The 17502-nt window shown below is 42.1% G+C and overlaps 1 protein-coding gene across 12 annotated transcripts in view; it reads left to right on the forward strand.

Annotated features, from left to right (window-relative positions):
- The window catches only part of MTMR2 (myotubularin related protein 2), a 61304-nt gene that overhangs the window by 24419 nt on the left and 19383 nt on the right, over positions 1-17502 (forward strand). For 4 of the 12 annotated variants that reach the window (XM_085216332.1, XM_085216339.1, XM_085216333.1 and 1 more), the window contains 3 exons: positions 12856-12931; positions 15773-15867; positions 16058-16168. In XM_085216332.1, coding sequence (XP_085072458.1) covers positions 12856-12931; positions 15773-15867; positions 16058-16168 — 282 coding nt within the window. Of the gene's footprint in view, positions 1-2352; positions 3273-3403; positions 4341-12855; positions 12932-15772; positions 15868-16057; positions 16169-17502 lie in introns of those variants that run through there. The other 8 variants (XM_085216335.1, XM_003203502.5, XM_085216336.1 and 5 more) reach the window with 8 other exon arrangements.

A 17502-nucleotide genomic window follows, 5' to 3' on the forward strand; every position in this document is an offset into this window, starting at 1 on the left:
TGGGGAATGCAGTTTTTCAGAGAATTTTTAGCAAATACACCACCATATGTTTTAACATAAGTTATAGATCAGGCAAAAACACAATTGAGTAGCAGTAATTGGAAGTGAAAATGAGCTGGAAATTCATAGATACTCTGTAAATTGGAATGAGATTTTAAAAACACCCTAGAGCCAACATTGCCAAAGGTATGTAAGTGTGTCTTACAGATCTGGAAACGTGGTGATTATTAAAGTACAGTGGATTTCTTGCTCATAAGTCTTATAGATGTTGTTTTCTCCTATGCCTATGGGCACATCAGCCTGTGCAGTTTATTGTGCTTCTCTTAAGCTTTGTTGCTAACACTCTAGCTTTTATCATTTGGGACTTTCATTTTGAGTTGGCTGTTGATTTATACAGTAATGCCTGAAGTTTACCATATTCATACCGTATTCAAAGCTTTGGAATAAACCTCATAAAAGGGTTGGATCCCTTCCATCCCCAGATGGAAAGAAATGCATGAGGTCAGCGGAGCCTGCTGTCGCACTTCCTTATGAATGATACCTTTGCCTGAAGGTTAAAGGTTGATTGTGCTTAGTTTTGTTACTGGTACAGTAACAGCCTGACCCAGAATTTAGAAATTCATAATATTGGCTTTTTGTTGCTTCTCGTCTGTTCTGTGGACAGAGGAAGATCTGTTAGCAAGCCTCCAGCATGGCAAACAGATATGTCACCTGCTTAGTTGCAAAGCCGTCAGAAAAAGTAGTTCTAATCTTTGTTTTTACCATTGCTGTTTGGTACCACAGAGCTATTCTTCTCTTTGAGGGTGACGTTGAGATTCACAATTCCTGATATTCCTCTGCGATCCAGCAAAACATTGTGTAAGCACGTCCCCTTCTCTGTGATTGTTTGCTCCATCCACAGTAGTAATTTTCTCCTTTTGTAAGTGTAAGAGGAATCAGTGGTTTTGCAATGGGCTTATAGATACGATACAAGAACATTATCGTGGCGTGCCCGAGACTCGAAGGTTAGGAAAGGAAAGGAACACACAATTGCTTGCATAACGTTCATTTGTCATCCATTGCGTGCTTTGTTGAAGACTTAGGCAAGCCTTTGTGGTTTGTTTTCTAAGATACATAGCTGATGCATGACAGAAGATATATGAAGTAGTTTTCTTCCAAGATAGTAAATGGATGCCCTTCTTGTCTTCAATAGGTATCCAGAATTAAATTCTTTTGAGCTAGTCTGCATTCAAGCTAGTCAACCACAATTTCTTTGTAGTCAATGGAAAGAAAGACATTGTTTACAATGTGATTTATCTTGGCTTTAAGGAAATGTCCTCGCTAGGTGAGAACATCATGTAGCTAAGCTATAGAAGCTCTTGCTATAGGATGTTGCAAAGAGAGTTTAGCTTTGCTCCTTTAGGTATAGTTTTGTCTCATTTGAAAACTGTCTGTGTCTCCTCCAGTTATGAAGACAGTTCAGAATAACTTGTCCAGATGTAAAGCTTTAAAATTCAAGTAAATCCTGTCTCTCAGGCCGTGTTGGGCAAGATTAACCAAAATGCCAGTTACTGACTTTGCCACCTTTGTGTTACTTTATTCCAGCTTTAATGCAAAATATCTTAGACTGGCTTTATGTAGAGCATGCATGTTAGTAGAAAAACATATTGAAGAAAGATGTGATCTTTTTTTCCCCCATCCTTTGCTGTAAATCACTAAAACTAGCCTCAGTGAGCTTTTCCACTGCTATCTCCTTGCCAATGCAGGAAGTGTCAGGCTTTGGTTATGTGTAACACATGTTCAATAAGAGCTGGGTTTAGAGAGAGGCATAACTTCTTAAGCTTTAAGCATTCATGTTAGCTGTGTTTTTACTTTTGCTTTTAAGGGACCTTTTGCTTAGTGAATGATGCTAGCTTTGAAGCACTAAATCATGGAAAAGCCTCTACCTAAGCACCTTCTGGGTTGTCCAAGACCCTGCCATTCTGTCCCATCCTTTGCAAGCAGATGTGTGGGGATAAACTCTCCTGTTTCAGACTGGCCCTCGACTCTTTGCGTGGGACTGCCTGTAAGAAGAGTAACTTATAGGAAATGTGAAGATGTCTCCTGTGATGTGAGCTGTTCTTCCCAGTGCACTGGACTGTGACTATATTAAATTACAGACCATGTTGCCTAAGCCACCAGATGGCGAAGATAATTGACCTGTGGTCACAAAAGACTTGGCTAGATGCAAACAGCAGTGAAATAAAATAAACAGTACATCTTTTTACTGTCAGTCTGTGAAGACCTGACTATGTGTGTTTCTCACTGTCATCACTTTGGAGTCTGTTATAATCTGACTCAGAGCACACCTTGCATTGCTGTGGATGTCCAGGAGTGGAAGCTTCATGGGCAGAAAGAAATCTTGCTGTGTATATGAATGTAGTGTTCCCGCAGCCCCTTTGCATGCGTGGCTGAGCTCAGAGCCAAATCCAAGAATGATTGAAACTTCACACTGTCGAAGGGATCAAGCAGAGGGACTTAAAATATCCGAGAAGCAGGAAAATCTTATGGAGAACAATTCTGTGTTGAAACTCTGATTTTTGGCTAATTGCGTGTGTGCGTCTGTGGGAAATGAGTTTCCTTTCTTTGCTGGAGCATTAAGCTGTGGATGAACAAAGGCACAAAGGTTCTGGAGCATGAATAACGCTCTTGTCAGTAACCATGGTCATTCCAGGATAGTCCAGTGAGTGGCTGGAATTTAGCCCCTGCCATTAACTTGTTTTTCCAGAACTCCACTTTCTAGGACTGTAAATACTACATATTTCATGAGAATTACAATTATTTTTCATTTTAAACTGGAAAGTCTTGTCCCTCCCCACCTCTCTGTAGTAAGGCCTTTTCTGCACCTCCCCCTTTCAAGGAAGCAGAAGCAGAGTAGCCAAGCTCTGGATTGCAAAATATTGATTTCATGCAAATGAGATAGGGAAGAAAAGCCAGATGCAGTCAGTTCTCTGTCTCCTTTACACAGAAATAATACTCCCTAAGTGCTCTTCTAGTTAAAAGAGAGCAAAGACAGCAATCACTGCTAATTTTTATTTTATAGATGTACCTGAATGTTTGAGTATGAAGTAATGTGTAGTGAAGGAAATCTCTGGAAGCATTTATTATTGCCTTCTATTAGGAATTGAAAATAAGAAGAAAAAGCAAATGGCCTTCAGATGTTACTCAGTAACATTTTCAGCTCTTCCTAACCAACTGCCATATTTCTCCTAGCTACAAAGTGCAAGAGTTCTCCTTTTGCTGATTAAAACTGGGTAAGAGTTATTCATATTCTTATAGTTTTGTATATGAAGCAGGAATCTGACAGGAATGAACAAGCATGGTATTTAAAAGGAGCAGTCAGATACGAGACTTCATGAGGCACTTGCCAAGATTTGATTTTTCTGTGTATGTTTTTGTACTGAACAAAGCATCATCCTTCTCCTCGGTGTGCTTGTTTATTGACTGTAAATATATAATTATTTATACCTCAATTCCTTATTTGACATAACAATAGTTTCCTAATTGAAATTCTTGGTAACAGAGACACTTTTGTCTGTAACTTATTTTGGTTGGCAGAATGTATAACTCCTGGTTGTCAGAGCCTTTTTCTGTTATTTCTTCAAACTGATGCTATGAATCTCACTGAATTAGTTTAAGGCTTTCCTTGAAAAAATGTAATCTGTTTTCCCTTATCAGCTGTTTGTTAAACGAAATAGAGTAAAAACCAAAAAAGGAGGGAGTAAGCCTGATGTGCTTTCCAAAGATTTTGAGCAGCCAGTGGAGAACAGAACTGTTGTCTTTCAAGAACCCTTGGCAGTGAGGAAGGTTCTGCATTAAAAAATGTTGGACTTGTCTGAATAGATAATATCAGCAACCTTCTGTGCCAGGGACTGTTGCTGTGTTGAGTCAATGATGACTTTCTGCTGGAGCCCAATAAGAGAATTGTCTCGAGGCACCAAGCCATACGAACTTGAAGAGACAAGCCAGCCGTGATGGAACGAGTGGCCCTCAACAATGTTTTCCTTTGAGCTTCTAAGCTTTGCCTTAGAAGGCAAGGGCCTACGAGTCTCGCCAGCCCAAAGAGACTTCTTCATCACTAGAGGCTTGAGTCTGAGTGCAGAGGTTCATCGTGGAGAAAACAAAGCAGAAAGCCCCAGGAAAATTCTGCAGAGTGGCTACTTCCTCCTCCAGGGGAGTCCCTCTCTTACCCTGCTGACTGTATTATTATTATTATTTTAAAAACACTAGCCTTCAGTTTCTGTTTAAAGATTTTTTTAAGGCAGTGGGAAGTAAGCAAGTGGATTTCTCGAGCCTTTTTATGCTTTCTGAAAACATACACGGTAGGTCTGGATAACAATTTGCAATTTGTTCTTTTGGATTAGGAACACAGTTGAAAATTCAGTTATAGCATGTGTTAAATGTGATTATTGTCTTCTGGAGTAATGTCTTAGTCTGTTGACAGAACATTTTATTGATAACTTAAATTCCTCTTGTGTTGTTTTTTTAAACAAGCTAGGAAGCCTTCTTTACTCATTTGTTCTCTTAGCAGCTCAATAAGTTTGATGTGGTCTCTAACAGTATGTTTGATTCTCTGTGTTCTATTCTGGAATGCTCTATGAGCCCATGGTCTTCTTTTTTTTCCCTTTTTCAACTTCTTCTCTCCCAAAAGGATAAGACACAAAGCATTTCCTAATAATTAAGGTCTTGCTGGTCTGAATGTCTAATTTTCCACTGCATCTGGTCATAATCCTCAGAAAAGTCCCTGTGCTTCAGTCATGCAGAGATACTGTTGTTCTTTCTGTGATGGTATTCTTACTGATTCAAAAATAATCAACTGAGTCCATTTACTTGCTCAATTTATGTTCTATTACATTTCCAGTAGGATGTGTAGTACATAAATCTTTTCAAAGTGCACTTAAAATAGCCTTAAATGGCAGCTGAAAATCTCTCCAAAGTACAATATTTGCAGTCTAGAGGAGTATTTATCATGTAAGCAGTGCTACTGTTTTACTGCTCTCCTAATTGAGCATTAGGAAAACAGAAGGACAGAAGCATTTTGGCAGCAAAATGCTAGAAAAAAAGTGTGCCCTCAAAATTTGCCCTTTCTATGTTGTACAAAATGTTTCACTTAGAGTGAAAATCAATGCACCAATGAAAAATTATCCAAGATAAGCGTGTGAGTCTTTTGTGCATATCTGTGTAAGTTCTGCAGCTTTTGTTAACATCAGCTAGACAGAATTAGGACTCCATGTACTTTCTGAGGTGACTGGAAGGAGTTATTTGTATCTTTTTTATTTCAGGGGTTTTCACGCTATTGTTAGGGTAATGATATACCCTGATTCATGTACCACGGTGGCTCTGTCCCTTGTTGATTGACATACATGGCAAGAACCATGGAAGAAGAAAGGGACGGGGGATGGCAATTTAGGGGGAGTGGTAGATGAGCATGGTCTGAGACAACCAGAAGACACTTGAAAAGGTTTCTATGATTTACTACTTTATACTGCTTTGATTTACAAAGAAGACTAAAAAAAAAAAAAAAAAAAAGAATGCAAAAAGAATCCTATGGCTGAACTTTTGCAGAAAGACTGACTTCCCTTCTGTGGTTCTCTGAGACATGAGAAAAGAGCCAGCCCTAACCCAAAAGCTGTTTCTGTTAACTCAGCTAATAATCTGTGTTCTATGAGCTTCGGAGTCATGCCTGTTTTACTGACATTCATGCAATTTTGGGTCTGAGGAGGCTCACCTCTTGCTGCCTCTCTGCACACAGTAAGTTTGGACTTCTCTCAAGAAGGTAGTTCGACTACTCCGTCAAACTGGGGTATCCAGATTGGGCACTGCTGCACTTGGCACAGTGAGACACTAGAGTTGGGTTTTCCCTACCAGGTGCAGGTGTCTGTGTTAGATTTATTTACCTTCACGCTCTGCTGTTACTATGAAGAAAGGCCATCACCCTGAAGATAACCTCCTAGGTCGTCTTTTTTTTCTACTGGCTGTACAGAGTGCTATAGTTACTAACTGAGACACAGATCTGTGGGTATAGATGAAATAGATATTCCTGCAGATTGCCAGCCATTTTACCTGCAGAATTGCACGACTACTGATTCAGAAGGGCACTTACTCATGTGGCAGCCCTAGAAAGAAAAGCATTTAAAAAACCAACAACAAACTGAAAGGAAGGCTTAGATTTGATAACTGTTCTCAGGTAGTCCATTAAAATTAGAAGTATCAGACAAATGTATTCATGTAGGAGATAAAACTTTTCACTTGGCTATTAAATTTCTAATCTACTATGCTCATCGATAATTTGAAAACTACTTATTTTTTAAATCTACTACTTCTGTGTGTGTATTCTTTTGCTCAAACATAAATTCCTGTCCCATCTGGTTATATCCTGCCTGTTGCTGCTGACCAGCGTGCAGGCACAAGACGAACATGCCAAACCTGTGAGTTCAAGGGCTGCAGATGCAAATGCATCTTTTTATGAGTGTGTGTGTAATGTTTGTCTCTATGTACAAGTTATATATGTTTATGTCAAGGGATCAGTTAAGAGAGCCATTTCCTGTTATAGGAAACAGCACAGAACTGTATGTTGTTGGAACAGGAGCAGCTCCAAGCTTTGGCTTTTGAATAGGCAGAGCAGACGTGGTTAGGGGGAAGGCAATAATGTAGGAGCAAGGTGGTCACAGTGTCAGCGTGTCTCGCACCAGCACTGTGGCTTTGTGCATCACGAATCTGTTCAAAATGTGCAAAATCATTTGGAGTGTGTAGGAGGTTGCCAAGGAGAAATTAACTTGGAAAAAAAATCACAAAAGACTACATTTTAATTTCGTCTAGAACATATTATTTTGTTAATTTTGGTTGTTTCAGAATAGAAGAATCTATGCGGAATTGGGCCAAAACAGCCATTTGGTGACATGAACCTGTAGTTTCCTCTAACACTGCATAAAGTCAAAAACCTCTTTTTGTGTCTGTGTTCGGGTTTCAGGACTCAAGTCCTCAGGAGAAAGTAGAAGGGAATAAATAAAAAATGACTGAGAGAGGCCTCAGATGCTCTCTTAGCATCTCTTTGTGTCCCAAGACTTGTGGTCTGCTACATGGAAGCATGTTAGTGTCCAGGGCTAATGCTGCTGAATCATAGGGTGATTTGGATTGGAAGGGATCTTGCCTTGCCCAGCGCCGTGCCACAGGCAGGGATGCCTTCTATGAGGTCAGGCTGCTCGAGGCCCTGTCAAGGCCTAGCTGCACTCCCTCCCCCACCCTGTCATTAGGCCTTTTGATTGCTTGTGTAGTCACACCCCAAGCCAGTCCTTTCAAAACAGCCTAAGTTACAGAAAAATATGCATTGAAGAAACCATTAGTCTAACCCAGACATTTTGACTGAGCTAAATATGAGAGCAATGACATGAGCCACAATGATGGCAGGTTTGCTGGTAGGAGGTAATCCTGGCTCAACGTCAGCCAGAGCAGGATGTCTGTTGTGATCCTGGCTATGCAACTCAGCTGGTAGGTAGAAGCCTGCAGGAAGTGCAAGAGGAAAACGTATCAGTTGTTTTGTTCACAGGCAAAAGAAAACCCTCAATACAGAGTTAGGAACACCCTCTCATGTATCATGTCCTGAACAGTGTCCAGCGATGCTCAGACCTTTGAGACCCTGTGGTTGGATTTATGGTACGAGATTACCTTGATACTTCCTGGGCTGGCTGATTAGCTGCATGCGTGAGTTTTGCCGGGGCATGAATCAGGAAAGGGATTTTTTTGGAGCAGCATGCTGGCTGCTGTGTTCAGAGGCAGTGCAATCACAGGGCTGGGGAGGCTTGGCAGAAATGAATCACAAAGAGATGAGTGATGAGGCAAGGAACTCGTTAGCATGATCTCAAGCTCTTCTCCTGACTCTGTCCATGTCAACAAAAGAGAGGATCACTTTGTTGGTGAGATCTGGAGATTGTATTGGCAATTAAGGTTTTTCTTGCTTTGGGCACTGTAAGTGGGAGGATGTAAAGGACTTCTGCACTTTCAGCTGTGGGCAAGTGGGATGAGCTAACACAAGATGGATCCTGGAGTTCGAGAAGCAGTTGTTAAATGTAGCAGGTGTGGGTTTGTTCTGCCAAGTCGCTGCTGGAATGGAGAACACAGGTAGGTGGTGGCATGAAGTCCTCACACCCTCCCTGAGCTGCGGCAGGAATTGCTTAGGTGCTGAGGTGCGTGTTCGCTATCCTGGAGAGCTGCTGATCGATGTGATGGGTAGAGTATGCTACTCAGTAGAAGACAAAAATAAAGGTTGTTCTGGTGTGTAATTAAGTTTTTCTTTCTGCCAGAGACAGTTTCCAAGCATAACATTTTTGTAGGGAAAGGATACTGAGGAGATTGTTAAGCTCAAAGGCAATGCAAGCTAGTCTACAGATTTTCAGTGCTTGTATTTGTTTCTTACAGAATCATAGGGATTGGAAGGGACTTGTGGAGATCATCTAGTCCTGCTAACGCAGCTTCCCTACAGAACCTTGTGACACATAGAGTCAGTGTGTGGCTTCATGACAAAGCACGCCTGTTCCTAAGTAGCACTGATTCTGCCCAGCTCTGCCTGCAATCTCCACTGTAGATCTCAAAGCACTCTTTGTTTTTGTTACCCTGAATGCTTTAAAAAACTGAGTCTCAAAGAAGTGACACATTTCAATTACAGATATGTCTAAGTGCTTAAGTTGCATTGGTAGCCAGCCTGCCTCTCTGGCCTCGGACCCTTTGCTCTTCTGCAGCAGGGCTGCTGCAGCTGTGTCTCTAAGCTCTCCTGTCTGCTTCCTTGCCTCATTGTGGCCCTTAGTTCTGTTTTGCAAGAATGTGCAGAGGGTTACATTTATATTTTCTTTAAGGTCCAAAACTCTTATTTTTAGAGTCTTGAAAATAGGCTTAAGTACATAAAAAGGTTTTTCTGACAGTTTGATGAACCATTGTTGGGGGTAGGAAATCAAGATATGGAGCCTTTCATATCATCTCCTTAATCATATAAAGGGCAGAAGATTCTTATAAAAAATGGTGTCCTCCCAGAGCTGCACACGACCACTTCGTTGTCCCCTCCCAGTCTCTCCCCTAGCTCTGTTTCCAAAACTTCTCTTTCCTTATCCACCCACTTTTCTTCTCTCCTGTAATATGCTGACCTTTAGCACTGCCCCAGATGTCTCCTCCTGTGCCCGCTGCTTGCATTGTCAGCTGCACAAAGATTGCATATACCCAAATCAATTTTAAGGAGACATTGATGGAGGTGGATTTCAGCAAAATGCCTACTGTTCATTTCTGGGTTTCTGCCAGGATGGGTTTCAAGTGTTCACATTCCATCTAGGAGGCTCATTCAAGGTCTAGAGCTGTAAGGTCTAGCGCACTGGAGAAGCATTTGGGCTGGGCTTTTTGACCCTGTCTGTCACAGTCTCTTGGGAAGGGTAGTGTTATTCATAGGTGATGTGTAAGCACTGACTGCAGTCATCGGGAAGACCCAAGTTAGGTCACATGGCTGAGGTCAGCTAGAGGATGGTCAAAATAATAGTTTAGTCCTTAATCGTACCAAAAAAAAAAAAAAAAGGGAGGGAAGGTGGGATCAATGGCTTCTGCCTTTTGTTTTTACTTCCTTTAAGTGCTATGCTTGCAGGAGGTCATCTGTTCATCTGTCCACTGCCCTGTGTTGAGCTGAACTCAGATTTGGATTTGTTAATCCCTGCTTCTGACCCTGGGGACTCCACATTTCAAAGAGTATGAGTGAGCAGCTGGATTTTATTACACTTAGAAGAGCCAGTTTTAAAACCAAAAACGGCTTTCAACTTTCGCAGAATGGTGTGGACAGGGAGATCTTAGTCTTGCCTCCTGCTTTCCTCTTCATCCATCTCCTGCTTTCAGTGCAGTGTTTAAAACCCACCTGAGCACTGCCCACCTAATGACCACAGCAGCTCTTTGTCCTGCTGAATGCTTTCTGTATACCTTACCTCATATTTATTTTGGCTTAAGATACAACCCAGTCGTCCAAACGTTTACTGCTGGATGTTCTCCCGCCGACATCTGCAGGAGAGCAGTGAGTCCAGCTGCTGGCCCCAGTGATCCAGGAGCAGCTGCTGCCCGTTTGGATACAAACCTTCCAGAAGAAGTTGTGTATCCTGTCCTGAACACAGTGTGTATTTTTCACTTACGTCCTTCCAAGATAAAAGGCAGCAAAGACGACCACCACTTAAGGACTAATTAGCTAGAAGCCTCCATCTCATTTGGCATAATCCAGATGTTATCCTGCTAATTTCAAAGTTGTTATTCAAGCGCAAAAATTGACACAGAGGAGTTGAGACTGGGTCTACATCACAGGCTTTTCTGAGGAGGCCGTCAATCAGGGTTTTGATGGGTGTGTGATCTTTGGCCAGCACAGCTGTGCTGACAAGAAGTCCCTAGCATAGATTTCTGCTAGTTATACTACAGAGTACCACTGCTTTTAGTGGTACTGCTGATGTGGGGGAGAAGCTCTCTTGCAAGTACCTCACTGTCAGTGCTGACCTCCCTTCATCAACCCCATTCACATCAGTCCCAGCTGTACTGGCTGCTTCCCAGGTAAGAACTGCCCCAGGTTGGCACACTCCTTTATTTTCCCATTTGGGAGATTCCTATTAGGAAGCTAGGACCACACTTGCTTTTTCTTTTTTACTATTGCAAGTTTTAGTCATTTGAATGCATTTTTTGAAATGTACATCTCGTTCTCAAGAAGGCTTTGATCTTAGCAATCTTTTCATCTATACATCAATCTGTTGTGTGAAAATGCTGGAACGTGCTTTTATTGTGGCATGGGATTTCTTCAGTTTTTGTTTTCATTTCTTTGTGTAGTTGAGAGAATTTTTCATCCCTGAGGATCTCCCTTTGGCTTGATCCTACATTAAAGTTGACCACACATGTGTCAGGCTGTAAGGGCCACTTTAGGCCATATCTTTCAATTTTCTTTGCAGGGATTTCCTGATATTAAATTAAGCCAATTCTTTTTCCTTCCTCACATTAAGATAAAGAAAGCATTTTGGCCAAGTCTGCACATTTTTGTGAGCAGACATAAGCACTCTCTGCCTGTCTCCACTAGGAAGGATGCTGGCATAAAACCCAGAGTCTTGTGGTTGCTACAGCATGAGGCAGAGTCTGGACTGACTTACCTGTTCTTCTCTGTGCTATTGGACTGAGCAATCAGGTGCTGCTGATTAAGGTAATTTAGCCAGTTCAGGCCATGGGCATTATGATACAGATCCATCTGCATTTGGCCATGTAGACTTAGCCTTAATCTTAGTTGCTTATGCTTGCTCTTCCTGTCTATGGCTGCCATAAGAAGGAAGTTTAGGCATCATGTCAAAATCCTAGAATCCTTAGAGTTGGAAGGGACCTTTTGATGTCATCTTGTCCAACTCCTGTGCTGAGAACAGGGACATCCACATCTAGATCAGGTTGCCTGGGGCCTCATCCAGCCTCGCCTTGAAAGTTTCAAGGGGTGGGGCATCCATCACCTCTCTGGGCAACGTTTTCCAGTACCTCACACCCTCCCTGTAAAAGACTTTTTTCTTATATGTAACATAAATCTATGCTCTTGAAGCTTGAAACCATTTCCCCTTGTTCTGTCACAACAGACCTTGCTAAAGAGTCTGCCCCCTGTAGCTTCCCTTTAAATACTGAAAGGCCACTCTCAGGTCATCTTGGAACCTTCTCTTCTCCAGGCTGAACAGCCCCAGCTTCTCAGCCTGTCCTCATAGGAGAGGTGTTCCACTCCTTGGAGCATTTTTATGGCCCTCCTCTGGACGTGCTCCAACAGCTCCATGTCTCTGCTGTAGAGAGGACTCCACATCTGGATGCAGTATTCCAGGTGATGCTGCACCAGTGCAAAGTAGAGGGGCAAGATCACCTCCCTAGCCCTGCTGGCTGTGTTTGCTTTTGATGGAGGCCAGGGTAGGGTTGGCTTTCTGGACTGCGAGGGCACCGTGCTGGCTCATGTTCAGCTTGCCGTCTACCAGTACCCCCAAGTCTTTTTCGGTAGGGCTGTGCTCAATCCTTTCTTCATCTGGTTTATATTGGTAGTAGATGTTGCTTTGACCCAGGTGCAATACTTTGCACTTGGAGTTGTTGGATTTGTTATGCTTCTGTAGTTATAGATGTGCTTTCTGAAAATATCCACCTCCTTACACTGTGCAGTTCCAGTGAAAGCCCTTGTGTAAATACTGTTATATCTGTGCAAAGTAAGTTTCATTCCAAGGGAAAGTGGAAGAGGAGTTGTTCAGCAGACAGCAGAAAAAAGCTAACCTATACCTCCTATATAAAAATGTGACATTTTAAAGAGATTATTACCACTGAGCCAAATGTGTATCTCTGCCATTGTTGGACCCTCATTGATGACAATATTGATGTGATAAGACATCTTTCATCACTTTCCTTAGTGTAAGCAAGCAATTGCTCTACTTCATAGTTGATAGCATTGTGGTCGTAGTTGATCATTCTAACCTACCCCTTTGGTTATGCTTAACTGTGGGCAGAGAGTTTGGCCTGTAATTATGTATGAGTTGAGGAGAAGATTGGAGTATGCAAAGGAGCTGCCTGGTGTGCTGCTGGGGCACAGCCTGCTTGAGCTGCTTCTCCAATACAAGCATCCTCGCCTCAACGCTTCTGCATGGCCCAGTGGCATGCTCAGAGGTTGCAGGACTGAGCCACAGTCTCATATGCTTTGTGTTGACCTTTCGGAGGCTGAGACAGTACCTCAGGATCTTTGAATATTTCTTGTTCTTTATGTTGTTGACTTGTTGGAGATAGGGGTAGACTTCTCACTTTATGAAAATATTATCAATTTATTTTTCTACTGCTTTCATGTAGGTCCTACGAGAGACTAATAAATTGGCAGAAATGGAAGAACCACCTTTGCTGCCAGGAGAAACCATTAAAGACATGGGTAAGCAAAGAGTACATTTCTTCCTATTTGCTTGACCAAATAGAATATCCATAGAGCAAAATACTTTGGTGGTCTAAGACCAACAATAGCAAATTGCTGATGTCTTGAGACCGTGTAGGTTGTTTTAGCAAGACTGTATTTTGAAGGGTTCCTGGTGATCAGCATTAACAGTGTTTTATCTGTTGGTAAATAACCCAGCAGTCACATGAGTCTGTAAGGCCATGAGGATTTCAGAGTGCAGAGTGAGACTGAGCATATTAGACTTTCCCTTGGTAGCAGCTCTAGTACAACCTCTTTCATACCTGGTATCCACATTTGCACAAACAGTAGAGGAATTTAATGCCTTGAAGGAACCTGTTTATCAGTTATACACTTGCGGAAATCATAGAAACATGTGAGAACTAAGGTCAAACAACTGGACATTATATATATACATGTGTACATGTGCAGTGTAAGTAGAATTGATTAAGGCTGCGGGCTGACCTAATTGCAGCCTTTCAGCACCTAAAGAGACTTTACAAACAGGAGGGGAATCAACTCTTTGAAAGGGTTGATAACTGCAGGACAAGGGGAAATGGTTTTAAGTTGAGGGAGGGAAGATTTAGGTTGGATGTCAAGGGGAAGTTCTTTACAGAGAGAGTGGTGAGGTGCTGGAACAGGCTGCCCAGAGAGGTTGTGGATGCTTCGTCTCTTGAGGTGTTCAAGGCCGGGTTGGATGGGGCCCTGGGCAGCCTGGCTAGTATTAAATGTGGAGGTTGGTGGCCCTGCATGTGGCAGGGGGGTTGGAGCTTGATGATCCTTGAGGTCCCTTCCAACCCTGGCCATTCTGTGATTCTATAATTCTGTGATTCCTTAGGAAACCAAACTAATGTAAATGTGAGAGGTGGTGTGGCTTTTAAGTTGGCAAGACTAGTGTTTGAGATTATGCCGAAGATTCCTTACGTGGGAAACATTTTCCCTTTATTGGGAATTCTTGTTCTTTTTCAGACATGTGTGCACACTCACACACACTCCTCTTACTAGTAGTTTTGATATTTAATTTGTTTAGAATATATAGAAACTGCTTTTTCAATAATGAGAACTATAGTGGAACAACCAGGCGGGGTGCTCTCACCCTTATTATGAGTTTCACGAGTCTGCTTTTAAGCTCTTGTCGATCTACTCTTTGGATAGAAGTGATTAATAATCATCAGTAATGATGGTTTAATTAGGGCTGAAGCATTTTGTGTTTAATAGCCCTTACAATAGAGGCATTTCATTTTATATAAATGAATAGTAAGGTTGCTAGCGTATATATTTTAAACCAAAAATTCTCTGCTCCTTATTTTGCTCCAGACTTGTCATTCTTCTTCCCTTATCCCTGGAACTTTCTAGCTGAGGCTCTGAAGGCAACAAGAGCTGGGTCTGGCTGCCTGCCCACTGTTGATTTTTAAAGATTCTTCTCAGTATCTGTATCTAGAGAGTCAACAATGCCTTTGTAGAAGCAGAGCTGACGTGAGGACGAGATGAGTGCCATAGAGTAAGGCAGTGTCCCTCCCTCCTTCCAGACTGAAACCTATGGGATAAGGGTGGATGATATTTGGGTCCCTGTGACACTTCAGCAACCTCCCACTGGTTTGTATTGTAGCTGTCACCTGACTGGGAGGTGAGCTTTCTTACTGCCTTCCTGCAGCCCTTGCAAAATGGATCCCTTAAGGTTTGTAGGCCTACGGTTATTAAGATGGGCTGGGGGTTTTGTTTTCTTTTCCAAATTTCATGGATCTGGCAGCTGTAGTCTGTGGGCCTCCTTCTGAAAGGATGTCTGTGTTTGAGGAATATTGCTACCAGTTGCTAATAGCATCGCCACAGTACAGCCAGCCCACTGTTCAGTGACAGAAGGTGTGACAGGTCACTGATGGGTGTTGCTGGGGGGGAACAACTCGAATGTTGGCGTTTTTAATTGATATAAAACAGAAGGGCAGTTAGAGGAGGTGTTTGCTGTGGAAAACCAGCAGCACCTCTTTCCTTTTGCCGGCACAAGCGAGAAACGTTTGAGGCCTTTTACGAAGGGGAATGGTTTGAGTCACCGTCACTCAGGTTCAGAAATAATTGAATTGTTGCAGAGTAATTTGATCGCTGGGTTAAGGTTTAACATCACTGGAAATTGGGTGCTATATGGATTTTTGGCTGCTGGAAGTCACTGCAGCTCTGCTGACTTCAGTCAGGGCCATTAGCAGGGACTGCATGTTGGGTCTGAGTCTGTGTGTAAGGGTGTGAAGGAGGACCTAAGCATCCTAAAAGCCATGTGCAGGAGAACTGTCTTCTCTTGGTCTCGATGGCACAAAACAGCTTGCTGGCAATCATTTGTTTTTGTGCAGATATTTGTCAGTTTCAATACTATGCATTTAGGCAGGCATTGTCTTTTCTCACACACGGTGTTCTCTGGTACTTTACTACTGATGAGACAGGAAGAGTAAATAGTTGGCTTTAAATACTGACTTTTTAATTGTGTTCTGTGCAAATGTGAGATTCCAGGTGATTGTACTTGCCTTTACTTTGATTTATGCCCAAACTTTTATCTTCTTGACAGAACTGAAACTTGCATGTTAGTTCTAGGCTAGCACACCCGATTAAGCTTGTTTTCATTTCATGGTCTGGAGAGAACACCCTGAGTATGTTTGTTATAATAATTTTACTCTTCTAAATTAACCATAAAATTCACTTTTTCTTTCTTTCTTTCTTTCTTTCTTTCTTTCTTTCTTTCTTTCTTTCTTTCTTTCTCTCTCTCTCTCTCTCTTTCTTTCTCTCTCTCTCTCTCTTTCTCTCTTTCTTTCTTTCTTTCTTTCTTCTTTTTTTTTTAAGCTAAAGATGTTACTTACATCTGTCCCTTCACTGGAGCCATCAGAGGAACCCTTACTGTTACCAATTATAGACTGTACTTTAAAAGCATGGAACGGGTAAGCCTTTGTAACCATCTGCTTCTGTGGGCTGTTCAGTCTTGAGGACTTAGGTGTATTTTGGTTTGTGGTTTTTAGTGTACTTGTGTGTGAATGATAGCCGTATGTTTGGGAATACAGGCATAAGGGAACAGGAGCTGGGATTTTCCCCCCTCCCCTTTTTAAACTCACAAATTTCAACTGTCTACAGGACCCTCCTTTTGTCCTAGATGCATCTTTAGGTGTTATCAACAGAGTGGAGAAAATAGGAGGTGCTTCCAGTCGTGGTGAGAATTCCTATGGGCTGGAGATTGTATGCAAGGTAAACTTCTATGTTTTACAGTGGGAGAAAGGGAAAATATATTTTAAAAGATTTTCTTTATAATATTGTAAGAAGTTCTGGAAAACCTGTCAGTGTTATATAATGCACTTCAAAAATGTCTGATTCACTTGCAGGACTCTCTAGCTCCACTCATTACAGATGAGATCCAAACCTTTTTTAAGGCTTTGTGCTAGGTAATCTCTTTTCTTTTCATAGCGGAAACCTAAGTCTGTATCACAGTAGTACAATCCTTGAGTCTTTCACATTGCTTACCAGGACATCCCAAGAAGGCTCTACTCATTGTGCAGTATGAGATGCCTTCAAAGCAATTGCACTTCAAGAACAAAAAAGGGGTTCATGATTCTCTCAAGGTCATTATCTTGTGTCCACCTGCTGCTGTGCTTTGTGGTGAGGAACTGGAGAATAACCTGCAGTTCCCCTTCAGGCTATTCTTGCATTTCTTTCAAGGTAGTAAATTTTTAAAGTGTGCCTCTCAGGAGCTGTTGGAGTCATTGAAAGTGTAAACTGTAGTGGAAATGATTCGTTCACCTCCTAGTGTTTACTTATTGTAGACCCCAAAGCAGATAAAGGCAACATCTATTGTCCTAAAGTCCATATTCCTCTGTTCACCAAGGCACAACCTCTTTGCTTTTTTCAGTGGCAACTTGGGGAGAGCTAGATTCTGAACCTCGAAGGTCTTAAGATGCTACTTTCTGCTTGAGAGCAGATGGATGCATGAAGATGAGTCCCAAGCTGTGCTGGTCACTGCTGTGATTTTGAGGCACCAGGAAGCTAAGCAGACTCTCAAGCTATGGGCATGCTGAGTCACAAACAGTTGATCTAGTCTGTACCAAATCACCCAGCTGCTTCCTCAGCCTACTGTAGTCATAATCCTCCCTGGCTATCCTGGGGGTGCCTGAGCTGGCAGGCCAATTTGTTCCCTGTTTTGCTTTGGATTCTTTGTCCTCAGCCATGTTACCCATATGCAAACTTGCTTACACAGGGAGGTTTAGAAAGAACTGTATTATTTCCCTGGATGGGAAACTCAGGCACAGACTAAAAGATAGATTCCTTGGTACTACACAACATACATATATATTGCAGCCTATTTGGCCCAGGGAATGCACAGCAGTTTAGTACACGTAGAGCTTATGCATTATGAAATTTTGTGTGAGACCTGGCACTTCATCTCAGTCTTGTTAGACAGTCTTTGTCATTTTCCTTATTCTCTGACTTTCTGTACCATCTTCATGTACTTGACCTTGATGGTTCACTTCCTGCTGGTGGCTATTAAACTGTTTACTACAAATATTTGAGTTTGTAGGCTTGATGGA

This window comes from Meleagris gallopavo, chromosome 1 (genome assembly GCF_905368555.1).
Source record: "Meleagris gallopavo chromosome 1, MGAL_WU_HG_1.1, whole genome shotgun sequence".
NCBI lineage: Eukaryota > Metazoa > Chordata > Aves > Galliformes > Phasianidae > Meleagris > Meleagris gallopavo.